Source organism: Lonchura striata, chromosome 9, assembly GCF_046129695.1.
Source record: "Lonchura striata isolate bLonStr1 chromosome 9, bLonStr1.mat, whole genome shotgun sequence".
In the NCBI taxonomy this organism is placed as follows: domain Eukaryota; kingdom Metazoa; phylum Chordata; class Aves; order Passeriformes; family Estrildidae; genus Lonchura; species Lonchura striata.
In genome coordinates, this window is record NC_134611.1 from 21,276,397 (window position 1) to 21,299,446 (window position 23,050).

Below are 23,050 nucleotides of genomic sequence, written 5' to 3' on the forward strand. Positions count from 1 at the left end.
AAGGCACTGTCCATATCTTGTTCGTGCAGAGCAGGGAAGCACCTGTAGAAACTGCTGTGATGACATTTACTGCCCTGCTAGGGGCTTCCGCTTTCCAGCTATTTTTTACTGCTGCAGGAACTGGCTGCCAAGTACAGAAGGTTCCTGCTCCCAGTTGTATTGGTATGATTTTGTACAATACCATGAAGCTCTCCTCTTGCTTGCCAGGTGACCTGTACTGTGTTGAGAGAGTTGTGTTTACAAGGGGAAATGCAACTTTTCTGAGGGGGTAATCCCTTGTCCTGGCCTTTAGGCTGTCAGCACACATCCACAGAGATGCAGGGCAGTGCAGGAATGGGGAGAGGGTGTTTAGCTGCAGGAGCAGCCACACCAGCAAGGGCAAGGGTTATCTCGAGCTGTTCCAGCAGCTCTGAGCTTGTCTGCTGTGTGTTTTTAATGTATTCCCTGGGGCTGCATCATAAAGGCATGTCACAAGAGTTTGTTTATGGGATCTTACAGACAGGCTTTCTTCTTGTCCTGTAAGCGCTCCGAGGAAATGGCACGGCCTTCCCATGCGGAAATCTCCCACCACAGCACACTCAGCAACGCGCTGCACGGCCAGCAACCACTGCTGAGCTGCAAATGGGGTGGCAGGGGGTCATTCTACCTGGATTAGCTTCACAGGTTACATATATTTGGCCTGTAATACCACAACTGAAAATGGATTTGGCCTTCTTTTTTTTTTTTTAGATGAAATATATGAATACACAAAAGATTTCATTAATTTAATAAAAATAAGTAGATTTTCTTGCTTAATGATTACATTTTATAACTTGTGGAAAGGGCTTGGTCTTTTAAAAAGCCTTCTTTGTTATAATTGGTGTTTCACATGAGGGTTTATTCTCACCTTGATGTGCTTAGGTGTTAAGTGTCTATTTAGCATTGCAGGGAGATGAGCCTTTCCCCCTCTCTGGGAGTAAAGGAAGGTGATATGGTAACTCTATTTGTCACAGGCATCACAGTTCTGTCTATGTTTGAGCTTCTTTAGTAGCTCCAGTGCACATATATCACTGCACAGATTTTAGTTTAAGGATTGGGGTTATCTACCTAAGGTGTTGAGTGCCACAGTTTCCAAGAGAAGTGAACTACATATCTCTCCCAGTAAGTCAAAAATGAAGGTTTATGGATGTGCACCAAAGTCATTGAGAGATGAACTAGAACAACTTTTAAAGGCTTTCTCTTCAAATGTATCTGCAATATTTATGGACATCCTTTGCCAGACTTACATACTTGACCTAAAAGAGCCCCCAGCATGTATGTAGTCAGACTTGTTCCATGTGGCTTTGAGATAAGGTAAAAGGGCAGTACAGTCTGTGTGGTCTCTGTTAGTCTCATAATGTCTGTTTTGTTATGAATCTTGTAATTTATTGTATTTGTTTAAAAATTGAGATTCATATTTACTTGAAGAATAGAAGATTCATTCCATAACATTTCTGAAGTATTTTATACTAAATTTATTTTTAGACAGTCTTTGAAATTGGGAAGACATGAGTGAGGAAAACTGTAAGCATACCTCATAAGGGAAGAGAATTTTAAAGAAATTTTCTCCCATTCAAATGTTTATGTCTGTTGAGTGTGTCAAGATGACATTTTTTTCTTCTCACAAAAAATGTTTTTCAAATGAAAGCAAAGATGCATATTTGATTCAAGGAACTTAGTGTTAAAAAAAGATACTGAGTGTCACAGAACTCACAAGTAAATGAAGGCAATTGACAGTAGTGAAGAAATAAAGTTATTAAAAGATAATGTGGTATTGAATAGAGGTCCATAGGATTTTGGAATAGTACTGTTGTATGTAATCAAACAATCTCATGATAACTTAAAACAGAAATACCAAAGAGGAAAAGCAAGCTGCGGCGCTATTCAGTCTTATAACCAATCAGGCAGATTCCCAGATTTCCCTGATACCTTGTGCACATGCAGTGGACTTCACATGCACAGAATCCACTGAATAATGACTCAATGCTTGTGCTAAAGCCACTTCAGGATTGCAGCCACATAATGCACAAAGGTGGGTGAAACTTCAGTCTTGGCAGCAATGGGAGTAGGTTTGATCAATCTTAAGCTTGTTTACAGTCATAACCATCACCTGTTGCTGTGTTTAGTTTCTTTCTTGTTTCCTACTCTGAACCAGATTTACAAGGAAAATCTGTTCTTTTTCTCATCTGTTTGGAGGCAAAGCAAAATCCTTGTCAGATCCTGTGCTAATTCCTTTGCTGGGGAAAAGAGGTGTGGAAAAACATTCAAATATGTAAAAATTTATCTAAACTAAGCTTTAAACTTTAATATTTTTTTTACATGTTAAAAATATTAAAACCCTTCTTCATTTTTGTCTTCAGTAACAAATACATTATTAACACAGGAATAAACTTTTTCCTTTCTGTGTTTCTTATCACTAGTTAACCTTTAACTTGCAGAAACTTAATAATATGTGTTCTGAGATCAAACTGACACTGTCATATGTAAGGAAGTGTTTTGGGGAGGAAAAAAAAACCAATGGCTCAATATGAATAGAATAATTCATGCACACTACAATGCATGTGTTTCTAGCACAGAAACCTGATGACTAAAAAAACCCAAACTGCCTTATTCAGTATAAAATTCCACTATCCCCCAAGCTGTTCCCCTGGTTATAAGACAAAAATAATAAATGTAGCAACTGCTTTGCTGGAATTTCCTATTTCAAATAATGTGGTATATTCACATATTTAAATACAATTTCTCCAGTGCAAAGTTTTTTGTGTTTTGAATGAACTGCAGTGATACTTTCAGGATTCTTGCAGAACTATAATCCCACTCCTGAATATAGTGTGCATGATTTAAATCCTTGCTGAAGTGAGGATTTAATAAAATTATATTTTTAGAGCTTCTTAGCCAAACCAGTCACTTTCTTATTGGTGTCATTTTATTTTTTAATTTCTTGTGCAAACTCCTGATTTTTCAAGATAACAGAGGTTTTGAAGAAATCAGTTCCTAAAGCAGGGCTTCTTATTTTTGATATTATGTCGGATCTTTATGTAGCTACTTAGTCAAACTGCTGCTGGTTCTGTTGCCTAACTAAATATTTCAGGATTGGGACAGTTGCTTAATAGTTACTTTATGGAAGGTCTAATTATGACTATTGATCCATATGTTTGTTTTTTTTTTTTTTTTGTATTAAACATTTTTAAATGTTAGAGTGTTAATCTATTTTATTTCTTTTTTCAGCATTTGACAAGGGGTGAGGGAGTGTCTTTAAGTTGATTTCCTGAGGTTTATTTAAATTCTTGAGATCTGTGTCATATTACTGTCTGCAAATGACTGACATTAAACTGACCTTTATAAAGGAAACAAAGTAATAACACTTGTATTTAAGCCATTTTTTTGTCTTTGGTTTCCGATTTTGGCAGACATTATTTTTCTAAAACAAAAAGGATTAGAAATACAAGTTTTTTAGTTCAGATTATAATCCTAAACATATAGTATGATATTCCTTTTTCCTGTATTCCATTTTAAAAGAAAGCCTGTTCTGTGGGAAAAAAAAAAATAATAATTTTAAACCAAATTTGGCCAAATTGCAATTATAAAAGTAGATAGTAGCTCTCAATTTTATATGTGAGAACTTATTTTGTTTTCTGTTTTTAATTTTACCACTGAAGAAGAAATAGTGGATTCATTCCCTCAGACTAAAATCTTGCAGAACCAAGAGCTAAATAAAAGATGGCAGAGAATGAGAGAAGTGACACAAACTGGAAAGAGGTGTTCAAGGAGTATTCTCAGATATTGTCCACTTACTTATATATTCCATTGTACTTTTTTCCTTAGATATTTTTCCAATGCAGAAAACAGTAGTTTCTTAAGAATTAAACTAACTCAGAAGTTATAAATTTGTCTGCTTTTCTTTGGACTAAGTTGAACATTCAGATGAAGTCAGTAGAAAAATTGGATTAGTTTAATTGGAAAAGGTGATAACAACTTAATTCTTAAAATTTCCAAATACTGAAAAGACACAATGCTTATCTTCTTAAATGAATTGCTAAACCATTTTAAAAATTGTTTGTTTCTCTTTCTAGAAATAAAAATAATCCACCACCTCACCCAGTCCTGTCTTCCATATCAGTTCTTTTCTGCTACCATCTAGGAACTGCTGTAAAAGGCTCATTTCTAATCACAATACTGAGAATACCAAGGATTATTCTCTTGTACCTTTACAATATCCTAAACCAAAAGGTAGGTAAATACTTCTGTAGCACTATAAAAATAGTTGTTTAAAGATGAGATCATGGGGCAAAGAAGTGAAGAATATATTTCTTGCTTAAAAATAGATTGTATTGCTATTACTGTCTATTATTAATAGATTGATTTTATATTTTAAGATGTTTTCTTCATTAGGAAAGCTTTTTTTCCTCCCAACTCAATGCTTCCTTTTTATTCTCAAGGCCAATAATTTTAAAAGCAGCAAATACCAATATTAAACTCACCTTTATTTAGTGTTTTTATATAAGGTTTTTCTGAAGGATAAAGAAAAAAAAAATGGCAGACAACTTTATTAAATTTTTTTGCATCACAAGTATTTAAGAAGCAGAATTATGAATACTATTGTTCGATTTAAAATCTGTTACAGAAAATGCTTAATCTGCCTTGTAATATGCTTCTATAGAAATAATATGTTGAATAAGAACTGTTCCTAGGAGTCGTGTAGTATTCAACATCTTTTAAGACACATAAAGCATAGATCTGGGCTGTTTGGAATATTTTTTGCCTTCTTTTTTCCTTTCATGCATCTCCACATATTATCTTCTGCTGGAAGCACACCACTGTATGTGATTCTGGCACTTTTGCAAGGAGGGAGGACTGTTAGGAATGCACAGTTCTGATTTTAGGAGAAGATTTAAGAAAAGGTTTTAAATGTAGGTCATTTCCTCTAGGGTTTGCCTTGAAGCATGTTATGTATAGTTATGACAGTGTATTTACATTGACAGTGTATTTACATTGACAGGGTATTTACTATGAGGCATGTGTTGGGACTAGGCTATGAATGCTTAAATAAAAACTCCTTGTAATAAAACACTTGAAAGGCGTGGTCTGGATTTATGTTGCTTTCATATGAAAGTCTTGGTTATAAAACTTGGTGAGTTGTGTTAGCTAAGAACATTGTATAAAGACAGTAGGATGACTTAGAATATTTTCTGCCTTTAGAGAACGCAGGATAAGTGGGCTTGCTCCTTACATGGTTTTATAATCTGAATGACTGTAGATTTAATTGCCAAATAAAGATTATTTACGCAGCACTGTGCTTGAGGCTCCTTTCTGTCCATTTCCCAAGCATTCAGTGACATGAGCCACAGCTGTAACTGCTGCTAAGGAGGCTAGAAAGTGCTCTGGCCAGCTCATGTGCTCAGTCCTTGGAAAGATGCCCTCAAGAGTAACCTTGCCCCTTCGCATGGCAGGGAGGACAGGCTATGGCCCCTTTCACTGAGGACCAGAGTAGTTGGACTAAAGGATGGAGAAGTGACCCTGCATTCTTGTAGAGTTCACACAGACTTCGCCACCCTTACAAAAAATGTTGCTTTCTCTATGAACAGAGAAATAGTCAGGGGCCTGCAAGCTTGCAGGTAAATTTACAGATGTTTTCTACACAGCAGTCTTCAAGCAGAATCAGAGAGGAAATTGTAGGTGAGATCACTTGCTCTAGGCTTTTAGGAAACAGTCCTTACTGAGATGACACAGCTTTAGTAAAATCATCTCTCCAGCACTACGTAGCAAGAGTAAATTATTCTCTGTCAGGAGTTTGCATGTACAGTCACTGTTTTGAAGGAGTATTTTCATGAACCTTTTTGGAAAAGATTAGGTTTGTGGTTTCTGCTTGAACAATAGTAGTTGTTGGGACTTGAGTTTTCTATAGGGACTGAAAGATCTCTGCTCTCCCAAACAAGATAAAAACATTCTGACCTCTGGAAAATAAGATTAAAAAGACCAAGTATCCCTGAACTGAATTTCCTTTTGTTGAGAAAAACAGGCACTTAATTTTGGAAGGCTACTGTAGATACCAAGATGTCATGTTCTTATCTTGCATCATGTCCATGCTGAGGTGTTCTGAGCTCATGATGTGATGGGGGAGCATGGAACAAACCTTATGCTTTACTGCTCAGTTTTTGCTGTGAAATTAATACAGCTCAGTAGTCCATAAATAGCCTATTCTAATACAAGATTTTTCTTGACCTGAAAAATGAATGTAATGCTCTGAGTCAAAACACATGTATGTTCAAATGAGCCCTTCTACCCATTCTTTTATTTATGTTCAGTAGGATACCAGTCATTTCAGAACTGTGAAAGGTTTTTAATAATCAGGTTAAAAATCTGTCTCTGTACTCCCTGATCACTGTGAAGTGCTTTAAGGATTACTGACTTGCCTGCCTGTTTTTCTCCCAAGGCAGCTGTTAGCTCACAAAGCTGCTTGGAGCACTTATTTTCTTTTCCCAGAGAAGAATCTTGCATACACAGGAATAAAAAAAAAAAAAATGCACAGCTCTCCAGTCATTAATATTGAACAGTCTAAATTTAAAACAATTCCTAAAATCCTAATGGAAATATCTGCTCCCTAAGTGAAAATTTTATTAGAAGAGTCAGTCACGTGTTTTTGTAGAATGGTGGGTTTTTTTTGAGGCTAATTATGTGCCCAATAACCAATAATTTTATTTTATTGCAGAAGAATGCAAAGCATCTGTTCAGCTGCTGTTTCTGCTGGGTTTGCTTCCAGGAAAGTTGCTTAAGATACTTTAACCAGGTATGCTCTGTCATCTCTGTCCCTCAGCCTTGTCTGGATACCATGGTTGGTGCCTGACCAACCATTGCTAAAAATCGCTTAGCATGGCATGCAAGCCAAATTTTCCTGCTGGTCACCTAAATTAAACAAACAAAAAAGCCTTCAAGTGCTCAGTGGAAAGAAACAGGGAACTGACAAATATGCAATGTGCTAGATTTTAGAAAATTTGTTAATACAGCTTGAGATAGTCGGCCCTTTCAGAGGGCCACTTGCTATTTCTGTAGGTAAGAAGACTTCACGTTTTCTTGAGTTGTGCCACACAGACTTTTGAAACACAGAGAGTCCAGTAGGAGGAAGCAATGAAGAATTAGGAAACATACCTGGAGATGTGACACTAACTAGTTACAGTGTCTTCCCCCTGAAAGTCCTGAATAAAGAAACTTAAATTCCTAGTGATTGCCAGTCTCAGTAGATCTGGAAATACAAACCATGATGATAGCAGTCTTGTTTAAAAGATGTTTTTATTGGAAATGGATGATTTCTGCCATACAGCAGATTTACAGGTACTTGATACCTCTTTTTACCTTCACAATTCTTTTCGCCAGATGCATTCCAGAGTTACATACATTATTGTAAATAATTAGTTTTTGTCTTTGGCATTGCCTTGTTCTATCTCTAGGAACTGTGATATTCCTAATGTGAAAGGGAATCATATTTTCACACTGATTCCACCCTCTGACTGCTGAATTCTTTGTTTTCATTGCTGAGGGTAGTAGTGAAGTAAACAAGATAATTCTGATAATGGCCTGACTTCTCCTCTTAAATTGGTGCATAAATTAGCTTTAATCTTGGACAGTTATGAAGAAAAAGTTTTCAATTTAGTTTACCATAGAGTAAATACTTGTGCAGTGAAATTTCTGAATTTTCCAGGCTTACATTTTCTAGGTAGGTCTTATAGTCAGTGACTTGGTGAGGAATATCAGAGTTCATTTTGCCTCCAGGCTTTCCATTTGTAGTCACCCTTTCCCCTTGGCTTGGCTTCCTGCCTTTCAAAGAGATATCCAGCATCCTAGTGTTTACTTTCTCCAGCTGTTGTCTGCTATGTGTTTGTTAAAAGAATTAATTACTGTAATGTTCTTCCTTTTGTTTCAGAAGGCTGTATTGTAGCTCTTTTCCCCTTTTAAGAGTTCCTGTTTCCTATTCTATTGTTGGCAAATTTCTGGCTTTATATGAGTCGTGGTTTTTAATCTAATGATCATAATAAAGTGTTCACTTTTGTTTTGCTTTTTAAATCTATTTTTAGCAGAGGTAATGGTAGTACACATGTTCCAAATCCACGGCAATTTGGGCAACAGTTAGAGAAGAAAAAAGCAAGAACAGGCAGGAAGATTTTAGTAGAACTTCTATCTGTACAAAATTTAAACATTGGTCTTGAGTTATTGCATTACATAGAGTAATTTGTGGGTCTAAGTATTTATTTCATTTTTCCCCTATAACTAATGTGTTCAAGACTATTCATTAAAAACATTTTTTTGACTATGATTGAAAGTCGTAGTCTTTGATTCTGTAAAATCTGTGGCCATATGTAGAAGAGAAAAGAAAAAAAGAAGGAAAAGATGTCTACAGTTTTAAGCAGCTTTGCCATATTTCTTAATTAACAGAAGTAGTGAGCTCTTAAGAGCTCCTACTGAGATTGGTGGAAGCTGCTGGGAGCAACATAGAAATTTCCCACATATGTTGAACAAGACCTGAGAGTAGGACTTGGGAAGGAGGAGTTAAAAAATTGTACCTGTGTTTCTAATATTTTCTTAAGGAATTATTCTTTAAGTTCAGATTTTGATTATTTTGTTCTCTAAAATGTGGAACAGCTGTTGTAAAAGTTGGTCCAAAGATCATTGTGTACATTAGCATTCCTTACTATTTCCTACTCTTTTGCTTTTTATTCCAGCATTATTTTCACTATAATGAGAAGCATATAATTACCTGAAGCCCTAAAAAAAATAAATAGAAGATCCAATAACTTCTGCACTATTTTCTTCAACCTGACTGCTTAGGTGATTTAAATTCTTTCTGTTCCTTCCTTCACAAGTTTAATCAGGATTAAACAGAGCACTTTGTTTTCCCTCTGAGAACTTGGCAGATGAGAGACAGGTGCTAGAGAAAGTAACCGTGGTGAAAGAATGCAAGCTTCTTTCTTCCCATGCAGAATCAACCATGTGCTCTATTATGTTATCTAAGGGTACTTTCTGGGCTGCAGTACCACCCTAAATGTGATATTTAATACTGACTTTAATAGTTGCAAGCATCCCTGAAGTGACTCATTCTCTGCAGGCTCAGTAATGTTTTGTTCAGCTCTCCTGGAAGTTGAGTGGAACAAGCCAAAGAGTTACCCATCATGACAGAGTGCTGTGCTAGATGCTGGCAATTGTCATATTTGCAGGGGTGTTTTTTGGAGGAGGGGTAAGGTAAGCCCAGTGTCCTGTGCAGATTGCAATATAGACAATTACATCCAGCCTTTCTCTTGGATTTGCAACTGGATCCTGTGCTAAGCTGTGGTGTATTGTTGCTATGTGCTGTAAAACAGTTCACTCCTTAAGCTGTTCCACTTCAGTCATGGGCAAAGTGATTCATGTGTGTGTATAATCCATTAGCAACAATTGTAAAGCACTCAGGGTTCTGTGGCTGAAAAATGCTTTCTGAATATAAAGTCACTATCCTGACTTGACAGTTCTGTTTGCCAACACTTGTCAGAATTACCAGATTTTTCATCTGGCTCTGATGGTTTCAGTATGTTCCAGATAAACATATTCAATCATCTTAAACAGGAGATTGAAATTTTTCTTCTGTAAAAAATATACTGGCCTTTAATGTGATTTGGGAATTATGAGAGCTGTGTCTCTCCTGCTTTCTTAAGTTGTAATGCCACTCTTAACTTTAGACACATCTAAGTGCTCACATGTTCTCCCTTTACAGCCTTATTGCATTTTAAAAACAATACAACTGGATAGTTTTGTTTTTCTGTGTCTGCCTTAGGTCCATCTGCAGCCAGTTGGCAAAGTGACTCCTCCAAAGTGCAGTGCCTGGGTTTCTAAAGGGGTTGCTGAGCAGGGTGTGGTTTCTGTGTTCATCAGCGTGGTTGCTGCAGTGCAGCCTTCTGGGCTGTCAGTGAATTCAGCAGGGTGTGAGCCCCATTTCCTGGGACAGAGACCCTTCCCAGGGACTGAAAGCCAGCAACTGTCCAGTGTAATAAACCAAAAGCAAATCTGTCTAATGGCTGTATATCCATAGCAGTTGGATATACTTTGGATGGAATCCTATCAGGAGGTTTCAGTTAAATGCCTTGCGGAGAATTCACCTAGATAAAACCAAAATTCATGCATGCTATTGTAAAGCACAGTTCTCTCCATGCCAAACACATTGTGCCTCACCCCGTCAAGTACTTCTTTTTCCTCCCAAAAACAATAATGCATTTTAATGTTACTGGCAGTATTGCTTTTCATATAGAGCTAATTTTTCAACCCTCTTGAAAATACAAGGATAAAAATGTTCTTCTGCAGTGAAATAGTATTTTAATTAAGTTTATCTCCTCTCTACAGACTTTATGTACATGATAATAAGAAACAAAAATGTTTAGATCTTGACTCGTCCTGTAGGATGAACCATGTAGGGAATAGAGTTGAACAAAGTTGGCTACTTCTTGCTTTGATGCCTTTCTCTTCTTCCCTATCCTATTAAGAAGAAAACAAAGTGGGGAAAAAAGAGAGAGAAAGAGAAAATAAAAGGCAATTAAGCAAGTGGCAGGTAATTCTGTGCTTTTAAGCAGAAAAATTAACAACTCTTTGGAAATCTTCAGTTTTATTTATTTCAGAAATCCTAAATAAGAACATTTTCTCATTAAGTGCAGAAGCACTGAAAGCAACCCCAGTAATGATGTAATCATCATGCAATGCACACATAAAGCAGGATCCTTTTGATCCAACTCTATCATGGAAATGGAGCCCACATCCTGTGATGTAGCAGGAAAGGACACCCAACTACCCTCCGAGAAGAAAGCTGTGTTGGTCCTACCCACTGGATGACAGCCATGGGGGGAGTAGATAACACAGAGAGAATGAAGCAAGAAAACCTGAAAATTTTCTCCAATAACTCCAGATTGAAAATATAAGGTGAAATTTAAATAAATGAAAGTTGTGCTTTTTGGACTGCTTGGGAAAATTCAGGAGGTTGTTGAAGGTTTCTTACAGGTAGTAATTAGCCTAGGAACAAAAAAATTAACCATTTCTGTATTAGCTGTGTGCTAATTGATTAGAAATAGAGGAGAAAAATATTCTCCATGTGTTTGTCAGCCACAGGACAATAGCCTTTTTTAAACAAGGCTGCAGGAAGCACAGAGTCAGTCCTGTATGCTACGAGATGAAACACTTGCATTGGAAAGAAGGGGATAAATGACATTGTACAAGTTGTTGGTTTTGTGCTCAGGCTTATCTCATGGAGGGGACTGGAATATCCTGTGACAAATGAAGGGTAAGAGCAAGCTCATTAGTCATCTATAAGACAGCAGGGAGGGGTAAAAGCCTGACGAGATCAGCAGAAAAATGAGTAGATATAAATTGTTCATGAATAAATGTCATCTGGAAGTTGGAAGAAGGTTCCTAAGGACCAGTGGGACAACTGTCTGGAACAGCTCTAAATGTAAGGCCCGGGAGAGGGGAAGTCCTAAGTGATTTAAAGAAGGGGTTTTCCACTTAAGAGAAGATTTGCATAATATGCTAATCTGAAATAGGCACTGAAGTCCCTTCCAGTCTTGTATATCCTCATCTCTTCAGTGGGGCCTCACGAGGCCCATCTTGCTCTCTTCTCCCACCATCTGAGAGTCATGATACAACTCTCTCACCAGACCACTAACTGCTGCATGGCAGCCACGCTCATTGCCTCTTGCTACCACTGGATTTTGCTTTCTGAAGGGCTTCCACTGGCATCAGTGACACTTGCAAGCTAAGACACTTTAAGGTCCAGCCTGAGCTGCACTGCACTGCACTGGGGATATGTGACCAGGGCAGCCCCTAAGAGAGCTGGCAGCAATAAAATCAGATTGGGATGAAAACACCAGCAGAGCAGAAAAAGCTGAACTGGGATGAGAGATCAGTATGTCTCCTTCTTCCTTTTTAAGAAGATTCTGTTGCTATGGCAATTTTCTCTACCCAAAGCTCATTTTATGTAAGCAAGCCCCAGAATGGAGGACTTAATTCAGCTGTTACACAAAGTAGCAATTATTCTGAACAATTGGGGAACTTACAGCCTGGATCCAAGCCACAGCGGCTTTCTCATGAAACTACCAGGTCACTTTTTCCAAGACCTTTGACATTCTGTGTTGTGAGGCACAGAAGGATATATTCTTTAAATAGATTTTTTTTTTTTGCATACTGTGGTATTTGGAAATATGTAAACATTCACATTCCCTATTTATTCATCGTGACACTGAGAAATCAGTGTCTAGTTCCCAGGCCCCAAGCCAGAAGAGGCTTATTTTCTTCAGAGGGGTGGTGATACGAGATCAACTTGCTGGTGCAAGGATAAATGCTGATCCCAATCCACTATCCCCTGTGCGTTCTATGTTGACAATGCCATCCTTGCTTGTCACCAGATTAGAGACTACCATTGTAAAAGGTCAATTCATTAGGCAAAGATAAAAATATAAGAGTTACAATGGGTATATAAGGATCAGACTGAATCTCTTTCTAGCTCAGTATCCCATCTTCGGCAGTGACTGTGAGTAAATGCTAAGGTAGAACAAAAGGCTATTTCCCTGTCTCTGTGCTGTTTCTGAATCTGTTTTCAAGCTAAGAATTTATTCAGCTGTGTGTTTAATAACTCTTAACAGATTCTTTTTCCCTGAAATTCTGTCTCCATTGAGCTCATGTGAACTTTTAGCAGCTAAAGCATCCTTTGCCTAGCAGTTCACAGTTTACAGCTTTATGGTGAGAAGGAATAATGTCTGTTTTCAAATTTGGCTCCTACTGCTTCACACTGTCCTGCCCCTGCCTGGCCTTTGTTCTGGAAGAAACTGAGCCATCTAACCCTACACAGCCTCTCTGCATTTCTCATGAGTCTGCAGCCCTCTTGCTGCATCCTCCTTCAGTCATGTCTCTTCCAGACAGAAGAGCCTCATGTTCCCCAGACAGAAGACATTCCATGCCTTTTGGATCATTCCTGCTCCCCTTCTCTCAAACATTTTCAAGTCTAATAAAGCTTTTGTGCTTGGAAAAAATATAGTCTGTAGAAACACATATTTAAATAACCTGTTTCTAAATGTTAGCAGGTTCTAAACTGGCCATGGTCTACCATCTTAGCCTTCATAACAATCTTTAATTTGAAAGGCTTTAGATTTTTGCACGTATCCTGCAATTTTAAAATTAATGGCCTATATAAACTTTTTTAATTCAAAGCAAAATTATTTGCAAATATAGGTAATAACTTGTGTATGTTAGATGTTCCTTGATGAGTAAGAATAAAAAATCACTTGAGCTCATTCGCATGCAGTGCTGAGTTTCATGGAGATGTAGGTTAGCTTAAATGTTTGATGTGTTTTGTTAGTGAAAACATGTGGCTGGATGGGATCAGGGCATGGGGTCTGTATGAGAAACTTGAGAATTGTGAGGCAAGTGTATGGAAAAAGATTCTAGGCTGAACAAGAAACCCTTCAAATATTTTTTTTCCTCAGAAATGTATTTTTTGCTAAAAGGTAGAGATCACTTGGCTAAATCTTCCAATTGTGCTGGTAATATTCCTTCCTCACATATCTGACTAGTTTTGCAGCCTTCAGCAGTTCATTAATTTCTGTATCTCTCCTATTCATTCCAGAATGTTAGATTATTACCTGGCTGCCTTTATTTCTTGAATATTCTCATTAGGTAATACTTACATTGTTTTAAGTTGTAACTGCTGTAAATGCCATTTTTTATCAGCTGGTTTGTAACACAATAAATGCCTGTTCAGGTAGTGTACTGTCTCCAACATAATTTTCAGTCTTTCCAAGGTAACCATTCTAGTTAATAAATATCAGAAATTCTTTTCATTGCACATTCTTTGAATACCAAAGTGGCTATTTTGGGAGTGCAAGCAAATGTGTATTTATTTTAAGTTTGGAAACAATGTTTGTACAAGCCCACGTGCTTTTTCAGCATTCTTTTTTATTTTTAAAACACATTTTTTGCAATTTATAATGAATACAGAATCACTGTTTCATTTACTGGCAAAATTTATACTGACCTCACCAGATCAGGATCTGCTCTGTGAGTTTAGTTCTTAGGGGACAAAAACAAACTTAGAAAACACCTTCCTATTTTGTGTCTCAGTGCCCTGGGAATGATGAAACAGACTGAACTCACAGCACGTTATAAAGAGAAATCTGTCCATGTCTGACATACACAATGACAGCTATGATTGGCAGACAGGGAGTGTGAGGTGAGGCCATCTCTGCCTGTCCTGGGCCAGCAGGGCTGGCACTGGCAGCTCTCCTGCTGCTGCATCCTGGGATGCTCTGCTGTGAGGGCATCCTGCCAGGAAGGGAACACCCTCAGGATAAATGAAAGTTAGCAGAGAAAGCATTTTTTCCTATTTAGGAATTAAGTGAACTTGCTTGTTTAAACATATTTTTATGCAGATACTCTTTGAGTTTCTGTAGAGTTCATTGCTGTCTCTGATGTTTTCATAGAGTAGGTAATAAATCCATGGTCTTTATTTATACTTTTTCCATCTATGGATGTATTTGTTAATATGTAAGTACAGTATTTACTGTACTTACAGTAAATACCAGTGACAGAATGTCACTGTTTTTTTCTTTACTATCAGGAAAAAACCCTATTTTTCATATAAATAATATCCACAATTAAGAGGCAAAAACTCTTTGATTGCATTTAATTCCTTCCTTCCTTCCTTCCTTCCTTCCTTCCTTCCTTCCTTCCTTCCTTCCTTCCTTCCTTCCTTCCTTCCTTCCTTCCTTCCTTCCTCCCTCCCTCCCTCCCTCCCTCCCTCCCTTTCCTCCTCTCATACAATGTAATAGCTTTTCTATGCTACAGAAATTGCTCAGAGGTAAAACTTAACTCTACAGAAATAAATTTTGTTTGCTTCAGATATCTGAAATTGTTTTATATTTTGAATTGTAAGTAAGAAAACCCAGATTTTTGAACAGGAAGGGTTTTCAGTAGGCCAGTATAATTCACTTTCAGCAAACCCCTTATGAGCTGTTTTTTTTTTCTTAATTTCCAGGTGAAGCAGAAAGCAATTGTAAGCATCACATACATGTTTGGGTTTATAAATTCATTTAGAACAGTAATCCTTTGCACACTGCAGCTCTTACTGACCATATCAGATGTGACAAAAGCTTTTGTGGTGTAATCTGCCTTCTAATAGTTTGAGTAAAGGGAACCTACTTGTAAGAATTGCTGGTAAAGCCCAGTAATTAATGTATCATGAGTGCTGCTTTTCTTAGCTGATATTTTGGACATAGTTTCAAAACCTTGCTGAGGAGTTCCATAAATGGGACATACATGTTAATTTATGCAGAAGTGCAAAAATAATCACATCCATGAAGGTAAATATTCTATCCTCCCCACCTGTCCAGGCATGTTTCCACCAAGAAATATAATGTAAAATTCTAAATACAGTGAAAAACTGGGAGTGCCCCAATTATCTGTTGTTCTGAGTGGGGTGGGGCACATGATACAGTCACTGGTCTAGTCCAGAATCCTTCCCAAAAAGGTTTGCTTAATGGTTATGACTATAAGCTTGAATTTCACTACAGTGTTTGAAAGAGTCATGTATAAAAGCTTTTTAGTCATCAACCTTTAATGACCCAGTAAATACATAACTTCATTTTTCACTTACATAGTGGCCAGCAGTGTTGGAGATATATAGCCAGTAAGTTTGGACAGTGTGACTCCAGGTGTTCTCTGGTACTTGTGTCATATTCATTCACAAGTGTCAGGGTAGAGAACTTTGGTGATTTAAAATGAACTGGATAAATGTGGCTTCAGGAATTTATTTTGTTACTATTGTAACATTTGCTAATGGTGGAAATTATGTAGAAAAACTCTTTGAATTTAGAAGCATGACTATTATAGTAATTTAAAATAAAATTGCCATATTATGCAAAATAACTCTTTATATTCATAAAGTCAATAATTCCAAATAGAGCTTAAGGCTTTGTGTTTTGCTGAAGTAAAATCTAGATTATGAGTCTTTCCTTTCTCACTGCATTATTATCTTATGTCATTTCAGCATGCATACACAACTACAGCCATAAATGGGACAAATTTTTGTACATCAGCAAAGGATACTGTCAGTATTTTGGCAAAGAGTTCTGCTAAACTTGAATCCATTAGCTGCTTTGGAGATTTTCTCCTATTTTTAGGAAAGGTAAGAGTAAATAAAAATATTTGTTCTGTAAAAATGAGGTGAAAAATCAGGTTTGATTATCTTTTCATATACCTAAAGTAAAAAGTTTATCTTTGTTAAATTCAGTGTTGTCAATGCTATAAAATAAGCTTGGGAGAGAATATCTGAGGAATTGAACTTTGCAGAAGTATTTTGTTGTAAGATAGCAGTGTCCTTGGACCCACTCTGGCAGCTCCAATTGCATAAAGCCTTTGGTAAATACATGGCTAGAGGTTTCCTCTGCCCCGTGGTATTTACACATGGAATTGAACACAAAGTGTCACAACTTTGTGATGCTGGAAATTGCTTAGCTATCTCCCAGATGAGATGTGCTCTTAAAATACTGGCTGTAATATATTTGCCTCAGTGTTTTGGGGATTGGTTTTTTAAATAAGAAACATTTCTGCATGATTACTGAGGCTGCCCTTCTCTCTCACTGCCCTTTACAGGTGTTTGTTGTATGCTTTACTGTTTTTGGAGGCTTGATGGCATTTAACTACCACCGGGAGCTGCAGGCTTGGGTAGTTCCTCTCTTGCTGGTTGGATTTTTTGCCTACCTGATATCCCACAGCTTTCTGTCTGTGTTTGAAGTGACAGCAGATGCCTTGTTCCTTTGCTTTGCTATTGATATGGAAACAAATGATGGAACTCCAGAGAAGCCATACTTTGTGGATCAGGAGCTGCTGGTAAATCCCACTGATTACAGCAAAGATATTTGAGACATTCTAAGCTTTTAAGCACTTTTTCTTTCCCCAAGACCTAGTAATCTGAACCCACAACCCATGCTATTTCCTTTCCAACACCTTAGAACAGGATGAACTCAGGGATACAAGTACATTAATTTATAAATTGAAGTAAATGGCTTCCTCTGACTCCTGTGCCTTAGCTATGACCTGCTGCCTTCTTTTAGATCATATTCTGTAAGTAATGGCTGACTATTTAGACCTAATTAGATATATCATCAATATATTGTTGGTAAAAGATATAAATAAATAGACAAGCTAGCTGCTGAAATGGATCCATGGGGTGCCCTAAGATTAATACTTATATTTCTTGTGACTAACTGTACACTGATGAGAAAAAATTAACAAGTCAGGGATCCATTCCACATCCTACAGATGCTGTAGTTCTGAACATATTTCATGCAAATCTGAGTTGCTCTGCTCTATACCTTTACAGATTCTTTTGCCAAAACATTTTCTTCTATCTCTTGATTAAACTCTTCTGCCTCTGGACAGGTTGTTCTCCATTTTTACCCTTGTAATTACTGCATTGTATTACCTTCAGTACTTGGCTAATATTGATGCAGTACTGTAACTGAAGCCTTTGAATATATATGTGTCACCCCTTTCTAATTAAGAGAATATCTGAAGATGCAAGTATTTTTTTCCTTTGTGCTATTTTTGACATGTCTGTCTTTTCCTTGACAAACTACAAAAGAGAGAGAACCTTAGCAATCCATGAAAATTAATAACCAGCAGCCAGAGTAGCTCACATGACACAAATATTCTGAATGGCTTTCCTCAGGACAATGTCAGAACTGCTTTGGAGTTTTGGATTTTATTTATTTCTTTAATGCTGCTGTTAGAGTTCCTATAATATTAATAGAATTTTGTTGAGAACAACAATAGCACAACAAAAAGGCAGCCTAAAGATAGGTGTAACCCTTTGTACAGAAGAAATCAGATATATATTCTTTGGCTTTGGTTCAGAATAGTACTTAAGCACATCGCCTGGCTAGGAATATAAAACCAAATGAAAAACTCTGAAGCCTTGACCTCTGTTCTTCCCTCTCTGTTTTGCCAAATTCTAAAATACTTCTTGAGACAATTTTCCTTCATGAAACAGAGGCTCTCCTTTCTCCACGTCCAAACTTTGTGGTAGTTTCTCTTTAACTCTGCTCTTAATTCTGTGCAATTAGCCATGCCCTAGAGCTGTGGGTGAAGAGAGGATTTCCCACAGGGACAAGGAGTCTTCCAAGCAGGACAGGCTCTGTACCCTTCTATGGAAAAACTGTGGGCAGCACATCCAAACTCCTCCTCATTGTATGATCAAGAGTAAGTTTGCTAACACAGACAAGAATTTGGAGTTTCCCAACACATGAAGGCATTTGACTTGTCTGTGTTACAATCAGGTTACAAACATCCCGGGGGTGGAAGGGAGGCTCTGTGGCCCTCAGGACAATATGCAGCAGTGGGCAGAGAGCCGGGGGAGGGATTTCATACAGCTGGAAACCTCATTCCTGCAGTAGGAGATGTACCAGAGATTTTTAATTCATTTTTCTCAGCTGCATTCATTGCTTTTGCTGCCTCTGCAGTCCCTCACAGTATCACTGTCATCCAGCCAGGAACCAGCTACAGTTTCTTAGCCCTGGGCTAATTATCTTCCTTCACCAGGTATTTTTATTAGCATAATGGTTTCCTTTCACAAACGATCTCACTCTGGTTTGTGCTTGTAGACCTTTGTGAGTCAGAGTTACAAGTTAACAGAAGGGCGAAAGCACAGAAACACAAGACCATTCCAGGATAATGACGGGACAGAGCTGCAGCCTATGGTGAGTGTGGGATATGTATTTACCTGCCAGCTAATGTGGTTTACCTTTATGTTCCAAGAAGAAGGGATGGAGGTTATCATGTGTCTCCTGACATCTCACAGCAACCAGCATGCTGTACCCAGTATCCTGTTCTATTGCTTTCCCTCCTCAGGAAACCCTCTGCTAGTACAAAATGGATGGATCAAATAATTATTCTCTTTTTTCTTCACATTCCCCATTGTGCCTAGCAGAAGAAGAGGAAGTTTGGCAGTGCCAGAGGGGTGGGAGATAAATCATATTCAGATAGTCTTTCACCTGCAGGCTGTATCAAAGTCAGAAGAGTGGTAGGTTGCTTAATTTCATGCCAGAACTGCTAAAGTTCCAGACCTCTAAGACCAGATCTTAGAGTCTTTTCCCCTCCCCCTCAGCCCCATTCTCTTCTCTCCTCTTCTCCTCTCTTCCTTTTTTATCAGTATATATATTTATTTATTCTGTTCTGTGATGGGGTAACAAAGCTGACATGCCAGAAGGGAGTGTTTCCCCACACCCAGGCTTGGGAAAGTCCTCAGAGTCAACACTCACTCACTGACATCTGAAAAAGTACTGCAAATTGCCCAGCCTGAGAAGCTGCCCCAGCAGGACTTATTTTCCCCAAGCACTGTGGGAGACAAGCTAGGACTGCTAGAGGAAGATTCTGCAGGAACAGCTCCTCTGGCACCAAACTTGCTGGGTACTACTACAGATCCTCTCCTGTCACAGCTACTTACACAAGTGTAACAGATGTTGGTGATTTTTCTTCTTCAAAAGGTACCAGGCTCTAGTTACCTCTCATTCAATCCTGAGGACCTTCTACTACAGGCAGAGCACTCCTCCAGTTTATTACTACAGTGAGGGGTAGTACTAAATATTTTCATTGTTTGGGTCTGTTATTGCATTCTTCAGTAGTTTTTTTTGCTGAGCACAGAAACCAGAGGCTGGGTGGGTGTTATTCCCTGCAAGAACATTGTGGATTTGAGATACAAAAGAATCTTAATAGTTTTCCCAGTTTACCCTTATGACATTTAAATGCAGAAACAGTGCTACACATTATTTGACTCCTGTTTTTTCTCTTTGTAGACTTGAATGTGAAGTACACCAGGAAGAGTGGAAGAAGAGCAGCAATAGCAAAAATGGTCATATCAGTAAAGGTTACCAATAGCCTAGGACAAAGTATTAGCTCCCTAAATCTGTTGTATCTTCTGCACTGGTACAATGACACACAATCTGTTTGTATGAATAAAATATTTTGTGTGTCATCACATCTAATTTTTATTACTACACTTGGTCTGAAAGTTGATAATAAACTCACTCTGTAAATTTCTATGTTGTCAGACAAAATTAGTAAGTCAAAAGGGTCATGGAGTTAACACGATTTTTTCAGGCTTCTCTGGGAATGCTGTGCCAGTCATCCCTAGAACAGTAAAGGCAGAAGTATTTGTAGAGGAGGCACTCTGAGATGACTGTGTCCTGATTCATTCTGCATACCTGAACAGCCAATTAAGGAACAGACTAAGCTCACTGATGGAAATTACCCTTGACAGACATTCTCTGTAGTCAAGATAATTATCACTTATGAGGTAGGTGTCTTTCTTTTAAATATACTCTTTTGGGAATGTTTTTTACAAGTTCATACCATAAACTGTCCAGCTCCTCACCAAAGGGCAGATGAGGAATAGTCCCTTCCTTCCTTCTTTCTGCAATTGAAAAGATGAAGCAGAAAAATTTGCATCTATATTTAGAGCTTGGCAAAGTAGCAAGTGACAGATAAAATAACAGGACAGACATGAGATAAAAATGTTATAAATAATACTTTATAGAAATGTTAGCTGTAGCATGGGTGTGAAATACATCATGCAGGAAATGGAGCAACTGTCAGGGCTCTAGTCAGAAGAGGAACACAAGTGTAGACACTTAAAAAAATTAACTTGGTAACAGTCTGCCAGCACTTTCTTGTGAGCAATTTTAAAGCTCGTTTAAACTTTCTACCTGGATCCTGACTGTAATACACTTTTTAGTCTCCACCTTGTTCTGAATATGGAGTAGTCTCAGACTTTACTCATTGGCCCATTTGTTCAAATTTTATCTGAGAGGTTTGTGGTGGGAAAATAATGCCAGCCAGGGATGTCAGTAAAGTATCAATAGGAAGTGAGACATCACTGCAGGTATGTGACTCAGAATTGGCTTAATGAATAGATTGATAAACCCTTGATTAGTCACAGCTTGGAAATGATGTAGAGAAAAGCTCACTGATGCCTGAATAAGAAATATGTTTCATTTAAATACTGTATCTGGTCTCCTGTTGTTGAAAGGAGACTAGTTATGTAGAAATACCAAGACATACTTGTTTTTTATCCATCAGTTAATTACCTTCAGTCTACTTTAGTATGAGCCACTTCAAGAAGTTGTGGAATATAGGATAAATGATGGAAAAAGGAAAGAAATAGATTAATTACTTTTTGCCTAGCAGGTGAAGATGATAATGTACTGGCTGTGACTCACCACCTCTCCTTATTTAATCTGTACCCTTGGATACTTTTTGTGCTCAGCTTGTGGATATTGTGGGAACTTCTTAAAAGTCCTGAATAAGCAATAGCTCTCTAACCCCGAGGAAGTGTGCAGATATGGTACTTACAAAGAGGCAAAACTTTTCCTCTGCCATGGGTTTGCCAAGATTGCTTCCAAGAAGCAGTGTCTTCTCAATGTAAACATGATATTTACCAGTTTACAAAGCAGAAGTTTGCTTTGAAGTTAAAAAAAAAACCCAGTTTTTTATTACACATTCAGGGCTTTTTTTCCTGTTTGTATTTGGTACTCACACTTTAAGTTTTGGCCTTTGACTCAGGAACTCTGATGGAAAAAAGGGAGGGAAATTTTTATCTAAGTATGTCCTTGTTTTTAGAAAATCCCTAGATGACCTTCAGAGGTCCCTTTCAATCTCAACAACTCTGTGGTTCTGCTCATTGCAATTATGATACAGTGTCATTTCCTTCACTGCAGCTCCAGAGTAAAGATTCATACACTTCCTAAAAATTCCGAGTTAGATTTTAAAGAAGGAAGGTACTGAAAAATGCCAGTTAAGCTGTATTTGAGTGTATTCTGTTAAAGGAGTCCTGTATGGTCATTAGTCCTGAAGTTACATTGTAAAGTAAGTTTTGAGAACTGAGTGTATTTTTAGAGAAGACTTCCAAATATATAGCTTTTAATTACATTTGTACAGAAAGCATAGCTTTATAGCTCTCATTTACAACTCAAGACCTCCCAATCTTACATACATTGCACTGGCAATTGTGTCAACAACCTCCAGCTGTAGCATTCCTGTGTGGCAGGAGCCTCCACCTGAGTTAGGGTAAGACACTCCTACAGAAAGCTGATGCTATTTAGTGCTTGCTTCTCAGGGCTGCCCTCCCCTGCAGGGTTACTGTAGTCAGGCAGGAAAGGAGGCTGTATGGAGGCACAGCTCCTGGGAATACAGCTCCTGCTGGTTCTGAGGGTGGGCTAAGCCACTTCCAATAATTTGACATCTGCCCTGCAATGTAGCTCAGTAAGTGTGGACTCACCTTTCCTGCAGCTATGGAAGATTAGATTCAGCAGAATGAAAGGTACTTTTATAACTATGTTCATTAAAAACAGGAGACAGGGACTACTTGTGTCTGATAACCAGAAAATGGCTAAGTATTGCAGCCTACTGTTTTAAGCAAAGCAGCTTGATTTTGGTCTTGGTGTCTACTTCAAACTCTGAATTCAGTTGCGATTCCACTGGCTCTCTCTGGATGAAATATGCATACCAACAGCAGCTTGTGTGTTGTTTGTTTCTTCTGTTTAAGTACATAATAAGGGGAAAGTAGTTTAAAGCCTAAGTTTTGGGTTCAGAAGGAAGGAGAGCATGGTCAGGCTTTCAAAAAGAGATTGCTTTCACCCAAACTATAAAAACAAAAAGCTTTAGCTGTTGATTGTAGAACTTCTTTTCAGCATTCATTACAATAGTTCTAAATAATTAAATACTGTTATTTTGAAGGGGGAGAAACAATATCATTCAGGAAGAGCAGGTCTTAACAGATCTGTTGCTAATAATTCTCTTGCCTCAGAAGCAGGACTTGGACCAGTGACCTCTAAAGAGCCTTTCTAATTTAAATTCTGTAAAATAAATAAGCTTAAGACTTACACAACAAATAGGTCGGCTGAAAGTCAGATCACCACATCACATTCAATTCAAAGATGACAGAAACTATTGGGGCACACACAATTTACAGTCTCGAGGA

General features: G+C 37.9%; 1 protein-coding gene across 1 annotated transcript in view; it reads left to right on the forward strand.

Annotated features, from left to right (window-relative positions):
- The window catches only part of SLC44A3 (solute carrier family 44 member 3), a 39,475-nt gene extending 19,363 nt beyond the window's left edge, over positions 1–20,112 (forward strand). Inside the window, exons 11-16 of the mRNA XM_021525783.2 lie at positions 4,092–4,248; positions 6,728–6,805; positions 16,064–16,201; positions 16,669–16,905; positions 18,678–18,773; positions 19,869–20,112. Of these exons, the coding sequence (XP_021381458.1) occupies positions 4,092–4,248; positions 6,728–6,805; positions 16,064–16,201; positions 16,669–16,905; positions 18,678–18,773; positions 19,869–19,874 (712 nt within the window). The 3' untranslated portion in view covers positions 19,875–20,112. The remainder of the gene's footprint in view (positions 1–4,091; positions 4,249–6,727; positions 6,806–16,063; positions 16,202–16,668; positions 16,906–18,677; positions 18,774–19,868) is intronic.
- Positions 20,113–23,050: the final 2,938 nt, after the last annotated feature.